The 10728-nt window shown below is 38.9% G+C and overlaps 1 protein-coding gene across 1 annotated transcript; it reads right to left on the reverse strand.

Moving 5' to 3' along the window:
• Nucleotides 1–1694: 1694 nt before the first annotated feature.
• Nucleotides 1695–3248, reverse strand: LOC116108148 (chalcone synthase-like). Its single transcript, XM_031394425.1, has 3 exons — nucleotides 3029–3248; nucleotides 2576–2902; nucleotides 1695–2486 (listed from the first exon to the last, which is right to left on the reverse strand). The coding sequence occupies exons 1-3, from the start codon at nucleotides 3222–3224 to the stop codon at nucleotides 1819–1821; spliced, it is 1191 nt and encodes a 396-aa protein (XP_031250285.1). The 5' UTR covers nucleotides 3225–3248; the 3' UTR covers nucleotides 1695–1818.
• Nucleotides 3249–10728: the final 7480 nt, after the last annotated feature.

Below are 10728 nucleotides of genomic sequence, written 5' to 3' on the forward strand. Positions count from 1 at the left end.
ATGGTTTTCTTTCGTTGACAAGGGAGATTACCTTCTTAACAAAGCAAACCAATTATTTATTAGGGATTTTACTTTAACAATAAAGAGATCCACTCACAATCTAATTTTACAAACTTTCTCTCACAATTTTGATATGATAACTCGTAATTGGTCAGTTTATAATTAGTCAAACATGACTCATTATTGAACTTTGAGAGCTATCATGTTTGATTTGTGAGAGAAAGTTTATGAGAATATTGGATTGTAAGTGTAATATTACTCTTTACTTTAAACTTTTAGAGGTTTGGCATAATCCAAAAAATTCTTTCTAAATGTCAATAATAACGCAAAACCTCTTATAGTGCGTTTAATTCAGGAAATATTGGATTACTAGGAATTAGCACGGTAATCTTTCGGGGACTGAGAGTTGGCGGTGGCAAGTGGGCGGGAAGAATCAGAGTTCTCGCCAAACGACGTCAGCTTAGGTAGTATTTGCGACTGAAACGCAAATGTTAGTTTGCGATTTAGTGGGATATATAAATTTGGGTAAATCTCATTTGCCACCCCTAAGGTTTTTTGTACTGAAGCAGCAAAAAATTTATTTGAAAGGGTTAATTTTACCCCGCACCCGAGAGATTGTCAAGTCTCAAACGTTTCTCGGAAAGTATTAAATTTACTAATAAAAAACGTTTAAATACAGTAAAACCTTTCTATAGTGATACTTTATATAAGAATAAATTATATATAGTCATAAAAAATTATAGTCCCAATTTGTGATAGTTATAAATAAGAATAAACTCTATATTGTAATAAGTTATAATTTTTATTAATTCCCACTTTAAGAAAAGTCATCTCCACATAGTAATAATTATTTGTATATTACAAAAATATATATTTTATGTTGCATTAAAGATTTAAGATGAAATAAAATATTTATCTAAAGTTATTTGAGATAATAATTTATGCTTCAGAGTTGTTATCACATCTTTTAATTTGTGAGTACATAATAACTCGCTAGCATGGACAGCTTCTTATTGAAGCCAAAATATATTTAGCTTCTCAAGCATGTTTAGAGCTTCATAGCATAAAACTTTTTGTATTTCCATACTATCATCCTCAAGATTATTTCTTTTCTCTTCTTATTAAATTGTAGCAATGATTTCTTCTTTATTAAAACATACATTATTTATTGCTCATTTGGATGATCAAGAAATACATTAATATTTATTCGATTAGTGCAATGAAGTTGTCGAATCTTATCACTCAATTCTGCAATGGCTCTTTTATTCTCTTCATCAACTTCATTTGTAACTTACAATTCATCAACATCGAATGTCCTAATTTTGAGTGCTTAAAACCATTGACAATTGTCTGTGGCTCTACATCAATTGACTATGCATAAACTACATTTATAGTTCCATCAACTGCATTTATAGTTTCATAACACTTATTTTTGTTTGTTCCAAGACACAATCTTCTATCTGTTTCAAAAGTAGACAATTAAAGTGCTGAATTGAAATCTTAATACTACTAAAGCATAAATTAAAATTCTAATATTGTAGTACTTAAACATGAATTATAAAATAAGAAATCAAAACAATAATTTTTATAACTACATCATCATTAAGTTATAACCTCTTTAGAGCAATAAAATTAATTTATCCTACCATTATACCTATAGAGACGTTTTACTGTATATCACAAAAAGCTAATAGATCTCCTACAAATGTATAGTGTGTAATATAATAATTTATTATACATTATTTATTTACTTATTTATACCCAATTAATTAACCACACATAAACTCTCCACAAGGTCGAAGAAGATGATCACGTCCCTCACAGGCCAAAGCTTCGCAGAACAATCGTCTCAACCGTGAGCCCCGGCCCGAACGCGAACAGGACGTCGCACTTCAGCCCTTCACCGGTGGTGCTTTTCCCTTCCTCCATAGACCGCTTCCTCATCTCATCGAGTATAAACAACACACTACAACTCCACATGTTACCATATTCCTTCAGCACACCCCAACTCGCTTCCAGTTTCTCCTCCTTCAGCCCCAGTTTCTCCTCCACAGCCCGTAGAATCGACGGCCCGCCGGGATGAACAATGTAGAACAGCGAGTTCCAGTCACTGACCCCGAATTTAGAAAACGTTTCGTCGCAACATTGAAGAATATTGTCGGCGATTTTTTCAGTAACGGTTTTGGATAAGAAATATTGCAAGCCCATCTCGCGAACGTGTCCCACGATGCCGTCGGCTGAGTCCGGGATGAGTTTTTGAGTGGCCGAGACGAGCTCGAACAGTGGACGCTCCGTGGTTTTGTTAGGATCAGCGCCTACGATCACGGCGGCTGCGCCGTCACCGAAGAGTGCTGAGCCGACAATAACGTCCAAGTATGTGTCTGAAGGTGCGTGAAAGCAGACAAGCATGAGTTCAGAGCTTACGACGAGAACACGAGCGCCTGCATTGTTCTCTGCAATGTCCTTGGCGAGGCGGAGAGCGGTGCCTGCAACCAGCAACGGCGGAGCTAGTTATTTAACAAAAAAATAAGTCAAATATAATTATAATTACTATAAAAGAACAATAATATTAAACCTGCGGCGAAGCAACCGCCTTGATAGATCATGAGTCTTTGAACAGAGGGTGGAAGGCCGAGGAGCTTGGTGAGCTGGTGGTCGGCGCCGGGCATCTCTCCAGCGGAAGCCGAAGTACAGAAGATGAGGTGGGTGATATTTGATAGGGGTTGGTTCCATTCTTTGATGGCTTTCGATGCAGCTTCTTTGCCAAGCTTTGGAATTTCAGTTGCCAGGATTTCTTGACGAGCATTGAGAGATGGAGAGTTGAGAGTTGTCATGTTTGGGATTTGTTTGATGATTTCTTCACTCAAATGCATGTGTCGTTTCCTTATCATTGATTTCTCACCTGTAAATGGCAAGAAATTAAAGCAATATTAATCCGTCCGTCTCTCCTGCAAACCTATGAAGTATAATGAAGATTACAGCTGTGATAGCTTCATAGTATGATGAAGGATCGATATTATGCACTTACAAATGCGTTTGAACTTATCTTTGAGTTGAGTGAGTTGATCACTTTGGGTGACTCCGAAGTAGAAGTCAGGATAATCAGTTTGGTAGAAAATGTTGGGTGGATTTGCGGTGGCGATTGTCAGAATTGAAGCTGTGCCCTGAGCTTTTCTTCTTCTAGTTCTCTGGCTTTCTGCCACCATATTTTCTACTGAAGCCATCTTGTTGATACCAAGAAGAGGAGAATTGCAATGAAATAAAATGATAATTGAAATGATGAGTGTGTTCATTTATAGACTGATTAACAATTAATAAGCAGTTGGTAACAGTATTAACGACTGAATTGTTGGGAAAAAAATAATATATTTCTTCATTTCTTCATACATTTTTTTCAAATAGGGCCGGCTAGTATTTTATAATATATTTCGTACATGATCCAAGGGGTTTGACATTTTGACAACTTAATATTGTATTCTTACCCCCATCGCCGTCGTTCGAACCCTTAACTTACATATTTTCTCAATCATACCCCCACCATCACCCCCCATCACCTCCATCAATAAAAATTAAGCCTCTAGAATCACAGACACAACCACCCATCGAAACAAACAATATCAACCCGTCAAACATTCCAAAATATTAATTAAATTACAAATTAACATATTAAACTTTTAATTAAAAATTCAAGGTCGCAATAGCAACCTTGTTTGTGCAGCTACGATTGTTGGGATATTATGACTCGCTTTCCTATTTATTCTCACGTGAAATTGTATGTCTTTAAGAAAACTATTCAATAATTAATACAATTGTAAATAGGAGTAAAATTATGGAGTCTTATTAGAAATTGAAATATGAATCGTATTAGAAATAGAATATCTTATATCCTACCCATAAATATAGGGGTGTGAACCAATTAGAGGTTATGAGAGAATCTGAGAAAATAGGGTATTTGATGTAAGGGTTATTAAATACTATGGGTAGAGTGTCTTAAAACTGGGATTGTTTCCGCTCTATGTACTAGGTTGAGCGTGGTTAGAAACTAGAATTTGTTTCTGCTTTATTTTATGTACCGAGTTTATGGTGTTGTGTACTCATGTATATCGTGTTCATGAAACTATAGTAAATAGGAGGGTTATGCCGAACCACGTAAATATCAAGTCTCTTTATGTGGTGTGATTTTAATCTTATGTTATTTATCTCGGATGTATGTTTTTTGTTGTGTGATCTCCTAACATCGATAGCCTTAACAAGCCAAGGTTGTGATGGCCTTGTCTAAGGCCAAAAGATTTTCCGGTCATCGAATTCCGACAACCAATTTCGGGCACTATTGGTGAAGATATTAAAAAGTTTTAAATTTAAGTGAAAAGTGATAAAAGCAAACAAACTCTCTTTGAACTAGCTTTTTTGATCCAAAATATTTCCAAATAGGGCCGGATACTATTAATTCCCATGTACAATACTTCGTACATGATCTAAGGGATTTGATCCAAGTCAAAGAAAGAAATATTTTTTTTAATGATTAATTGATCATATATAATGGAGTCCAATGTTAAATAATGAAAACATTTAGAAGAGAGAGTGATTGATCTTTTCATAATAAGGTACGTGTTAAGGTTTCTTTTGTGGGATTGGGTGCAATAATAATAAATAATCGGTATGTTCCATTGAAGAAGCTAATCTCTCGAGTCAAAGGAATAGGATAATATTATAACCTCTTGAATTAGCTAATCTCTTCTATCAACGAAAGAAAATCTATAGAAAGAGGGGGCGGCTACTATTTATCATATGGTTTTCTTTCGTTGACAAGGGAGATTAGCTTCTTAACAAAGCAAACCAATTATTTATTAGGGATTATTATTTTAACAATAAAGATCCACTCACAATCCAATTTTACAAACTCTCTCTCACAACTTTGATATGGTAACTCGTAATTGGTCAGTTTATAATTAGTCAGACATGACTCATTGTTAAACTTTGAGAGCTATCATGTTTGATTTGTGAGCGAAAGTTTGTGAGAATATTAGATTGTAAGTGTAATATTACTCTTTACTTTAAACTTTTGGAGGTTTGGCATAATCCAAAAAATTCTTTGTAAGTGTCAATAATAACGCAAAACCTCTTATAATGCGTTTAATTCAAGGAATATTGGATTACTAAGAATCAGCGCCGTAATCTATGGGCGACTGAGAGTTGGCGGTGGCAAGTGGGCGGGAAGAATCAGAGTTCTCGCCAAACGACGTCAGCTTAGGTAGTATTTGCGACTGAAACGCAAATGTTAGTTTGCGATCTAGTGGGATATATGATTTGGGTAAATTTCATTTGCCACCCCTAAGGTTTTTTGTACTGAAGCAGCAAAAAATTTATTTGAAAGGGTTAATTTTACCCCGCACCCGAGAGATTGTCAAGTCTCAAACGTTTCTCGGAAAGTATTAAATTTACTAATAAAAATGCTCTTATCAACGTGGTTATGTACAACTGAGCTAAGAACACCAATTTTGAAACAGAAAGGGAAAAGAAAAGCATTGCATAATGTAACTTTATGTGCCTAAACATACTGAAACATACCAAGATGTACTAAAATTTAATAACAGTACAAAATATTACCTGGGCATCTGCTCTTCTTTTAGAACAGGATTGTCAACGTCTACCTCAGAGTCTCCCATGCACTTTTCAATCTAAAAAAAATAAATGATTTACCACTAGCTAGGTCACATATCCTCCTGCCTTTCTCTGTTCCGTTAAGGACTCCTGCGAGTCATGCTGGAACAGGGTACACGCTGCAACCTGACCTGCCAAAGCCGTAATTTTTCCGTTATGGACTACTGTGAGTGGTGGTGATGTTAGAGGACAGACGACGGTGGTGGTAGATGCTCGAAAAGTGTGGGTCTTGTAAAGGATAGAGCGTTGGTGGAAGAGGTAGACCGAATGACTACTGCAAGTGGTGGTGGAAGACGATAGCCCACGGTGCTGGTGGTAGGGTGGTGGTGGTGGGAGAGCAATTTCAATTTTGGGAGAGAGATTTGATTTAGGGGAATGAGTGAAATTTGATTTAGGAGAAGGTGTGAAATTTTTGGGAGAAATTTTTTATTTGGAGGGTATTTAATTTAATTTTTTTTTTTTTTTAAGTTTTTGGGGTCTGACGTGGCGTGAATTTGATGTTGACATATGCCACGTAAACTGACACGTCAGTCAGGATGTGTCAGTCGGTATTTCAATTGGTCAATGTAGTCTTATTGTTAGGCAATTGTATTTCAAATAATTTTCAATACATCATTTCAAATATATCCATAAAAGTTCTCAATTCCCAAGTATTAGTAATTTTTTTTTTTTACACATTTTCTCTATGCCTTTCACACATTGATTGTGTCATTTGTAGATGCAAAAAATCTACCGTCATGAAAATAGGGTCTAATCCCGTGAGGTTGAGGCTACTGACAATCCGCTAGACCTGCACACATGAAAGGGCAAGCGTGAAGCTTCCAGAAAACACCGGGGTGGTGTTTGCCGTAGGCACTCCGACGCTCAAGTCAGCGAGGCTGAAAGAGATTATTTGATAAGAATTAAGGAGATGAAGAATTACCAGGAGTCTTGTCGGAGGCTAGAATTATGGTGGAGGCGTCGGGTTCTTGGGAGCAAGAACTTTAGGAGCAAATAGATGGTTTTGAGTAGTGTAGATTGACTATGGGAGATTGCCTCCCTAATGAGAGGGCAAGCCTCTGTTTTTATAGTGAACCCAAGGGGTTAGAATCTTAGTAGGACATTGAGTCCTCTTTTTTGGGAGATAATCCCTATCAAGAAAGAAATATGATTTCTTGACCTTATCAGATTAAGTTTAATAGTTTAAATAAGATTTGGAATCTTAGTAGGACACTAAGTCCTATTTTGGGAGATAATCCCTATCATGAAAGATATATGATTTCTTGACCTTATCAGATTAAGTTTAATAGTTTGAGTATGATTTGAAATCTTAGTATAAGAGGAAATAGAATAGGATTCTGATTTTCTATTTATAAACTGTTGCAGGCTAATGGGCTGAAACCCAGTTTAGTTTAACTTATAGGATAGCCCAACTCATAGAGTGGGTAGGTCGCAAGGTGATTTTAAGCGTAGGCCCAATCGGGATTGGGTTGAGGTCTTGGGCCGTGACATATTTATTTCGTTATTGGGCCTTGTCAAGCCCAAGACGATTTTTGGCCTTAACAGTTAGCCCTCTACTCTTTAAGTTAAAGAGTATTTAGCTTAGAGAGTAGATTTAATCGAATGAGTGTAGACTGAGCGAATTAGTGATAGTAGCTTGTTAGGTCGGATGGATCGTTGTGTGGATTGGGTCGATGACTTGTTGATTTGAGGTGTAAGAACCCTTCAACCAGTCTGGCCGACTGAATGTGTAGCTTTATGGATTGGGCAGGGCCAATCAAAGGTGTTAATCCACGGATTGAGCAGGGTCGATCCGAAGGTGTAAATCCGTGGATCGGTAGGACCGATCCGATGGTGTAGATCCGTAGATCGAGTAGGGTCGATCCGAAGGTGTAAATCCGTGGATCAGGTAGGGCCGATCCGAAGGTGTAAATCCGTGGATCGAGCAGGGTTGATCCGAAGGTGTAGATCCGTGGATCGGGCAGGGCCGATCCGAAGGTGTAGATCCGTGGATTGAGCAGGGCCAATCCAAAGGTGTAAATCCGTGGATCGAGCAGGGCCGATATGAAGGTGTAAATCTGTAGATTGAGAGCAGGGTTAATCTGAAGGTGTAAATCCATGGATCGAGCAGGGTCGATCCGAAGATGTAAATCCGTAGATTGAGTAGAGTCGATCCAAAGGTATAAATCTGTGGATCGAGCAGGGTCAATCCGAAGGTGTAAATCCGTGGATCAGGTAGGGCCGATCCGAAGGTGTAGATCCGTGGATTGAGTAGGGTCAATCTGAAGGTGTAAATCTGTGGATCGAGCAGGGTTGATCCGAAGGTGTAAATTTGTAGATCGGGCAGGGCCGATCCGAAGGTGTAGATCTATGGATTGAGTAGGGTCAATCCAAAGGTGTAAATCCGTGGATCGAGCAGGGTCGATCCGAAGGTGTAGATCCGTGGATTGAGCAGGGTCAATCCGAAGGTGTAAATCCGTGGATCGGGCAGGGTCGATCCGAAGGTGTAGATCCGTGGATTGAGCAGGGTCAATCCGAAGGTGTAAATCCGTGGATTGGGTAGGGTTGATCCGAAGGTGTAGATCCGTGGATTGAGCAGGGTCAATCCGAAGGTGTAAATCCGTGGATCAAGCAGGGTCGATCCGAAGGTGTAAATCCGTAGATTGAGCAGGGTCAATCTGAAGGTGTAAATCAGTGGATCGAGCAGGGTCGATCTAAAGGTATAAATCCATAGATCGGGTAGGGTCGATCCGAAGGTGTAGATCCGTGGATTGAGCAGGGTCAATTCGAAGGTGTAAATCAGTGGATCGAGCAGGGTCGATCCGAAGGTGTAAATCTTTGGATCGGGCAGGGTCGATCCGAAGGTGTAGATCCGTGGATCAAGCAGGGCCGATCTGAAGGTGTAAATCATGGATCGGGCAGGGGCGATCCGAAGATGTAAATCCGTGGATTGGATAAGGCCGATCTGATGGAGTAAATCTGTGAATCGGGCAAGGCCGATCCGATGGTGTATGCCAAGTGGAGCTTGCAGTCGAGTCGGCGTGATCGACTTGTAGTTGAAACCTTTGAGGGCTATGTGGCCCAGTCGGCGTGACCGACTTTGTAGTTGAAAACATTCGATTGAAGCTGGAGCAGTGACATACATGTTTTAAGCAAATAGTCGAATTGAGAGTTAATATGCATGATGTGCATGTGTTATGGATTGAATAAAGAGTGAGCTAAATGGAAAAATGGGCTGCATGTATTTAAGTAATGGGCCGAATAGAGAAAGATTTAACCAAATAGAGTAGTAGTTAAAAGGAGACAATGACACATACCTTTCCCTTTCAAGTGCTACCACCCATGCTTGCTAGACCGAGTGGAGAAAGGGGTGTTACTTTCTATGTTAGAGCTGAACTAGTTGAAGTTGAGTTGGCACGTGATTCACTTCTGGGCTGATCCGAATGGGCACGTTGGTATTATATGTGTAAACCCAAATATCATTGAGTGAACTACTCGTGGTGTTTAGTGGTGCTGAGTTGTAGTGGGGAGTGGAAAGTTTGCAAATAGCGGGGAGCGTGAGGGCTTTTGTGACAGGTGTGCTGGAGATTGTGATGTGAAGGTGGTTTGAGTTGATATGTATTGGTTGGGAAGGGGCGATGGTTCGAGTTTGGGTTACCTTCTAATAGAGAGAAGGTCTTGGAGATGCTGGCGTATTGCGGCATCTTCTTGAATGAACAAATTGACTGGTTTTGTGACGGATAATGCGTTGCAAAGCTTTGATGACGTTGGCGGACCACCTAGTGGTTTGATGATTGAAGTGAAAAGGCACGTGCAGAGAGGTTAGAGATAGAAGCTATTGCCTTATCTGAATAGAGGATTAGAGAAGAGAGATTGTTGAAGCAAAGTCAATGAATCAAGTGGTTTAGGAACACCACTTTAAACTCTGACACATTATTATTCTATTATTAATTTAGAACAATAATATGAAGATATTATTAGTTTAGAACAATAATATGAGCTTCAAGGTCTTATACTACCCGCTGAATGGATATAATATGAAATAAATAACGATATGCCGAATAGATATAATATGACATGTGAATAGATAAAACAAACGAAGAAAAATAAAGAAAAAAAAATTCTTATCGTGATGAGATTTTCTGATTAACATTGTTAGTCAAAAGGAGTTCCGTATCGCCTCCCATGTTGTAAGTCGTCGTTGGCAGATGATTGTCAGGGCCCCACATGGGCGCCAAACTGTAGATGCAAAAAATCTACCGTCATGAAAATAGGGTCTGATCCTGTGAGGTTGAGGCCACTGATAATCCGTTAGACCTGCACACATGAAAAGGCAAGCATGAAGCTTCCGGAAAACACCGGGGTGGTGTTTGCCGTAGGCACTCTGACGCTCAAGTCAGCGAGGTTGAAAGAGATTATTTGATAAGAATTAAGGAGATGAAGAATTACCATGAGTCTTGTCGGAGGCTAGAATTACGACGGAGGCGTCGGGTTCTTGGGAGCAAGAACTTTAGGAGCAAATAGATGGTTTTGAGTAATGTAGATTGACTATGGGAGATTGCCTCCTTAATAAGAGGGCAAGCCTCTAGTTTTATAGTGAACCCAAGGGGTTAGAATCTTAGTAGGACATTGAGTCCTCTTTTTTGGGAGACAATCCCTATCAAGAAAGAAATATGATTTTTTGACCTTATCAGATTCTCGCTCAGTGTTTTCAACGGCTGGGGAGACAGTCGTTGAAGCGAAGCCTATCGCCACGCCGACTATCAAATACGAGATTGGGCCCCTTCTCAAAGATTTGATGGAATGGCCCAGCCCACCCAAGAGCGCTTATGTTAAGTTTAATAGTTTAAATAAGATTTGGAATCTTAGTAGGACACTAAGTCCTATTTTGGGAGATAATCCCTATCAAGAAAGAAATACGATTTCTTGACCTTATCAGATTAAGTTTAATAGTTTAAATAAGATTTGGAATCTTAGTAGGACACTAAGTCCTATTTTGGGAGATAATCCCTATCAGGAAAGAGATATGATTTCTTGACTTTATCAAATTAAGTTTAATAGTTTGAGTAAGATTTGAAATCTTAGTAT

This window comes from Pistacia vera, unplaced genomic scaffold (genome assembly GCF_008641045.1).
Source record: "Pistacia vera cultivar Batoury unplaced genomic scaffold, PisVer_v2 Contig555, whole genome shotgun sequence".
In the NCBI taxonomy this organism is placed as follows: domain Eukaryota; kingdom Viridiplantae; phylum Streptophyta; class Magnoliopsida; order Sapindales; family Anacardiaceae; genus Pistacia; species Pistacia vera.

Bases quoted from the DNA above. Each gene is read 5' to 3' on its own strand.
- LOC116108148 (XM_031394425.1), bottom strand. From the start codon at position 3,224: ATGGCTTCAGTAGAAAATATGGTGGCAGAAAGCCAGAGAACTAGAAGA. The intron at 2,903-3,028 runs GTAAGTGCATAA...TGCCATTTACAG, and splicing joins AGATAAGTTCAAACGCATTT to GTGAGAAATCAATGATAAGG. The intron at 2,487-2,575 runs GTTTAATATTAT...TGCTGGTTGCAG, and splicing joins AGGCGGTTGCTTCGCCGCAG to GCACCGCTCTCCGCCTCGCC.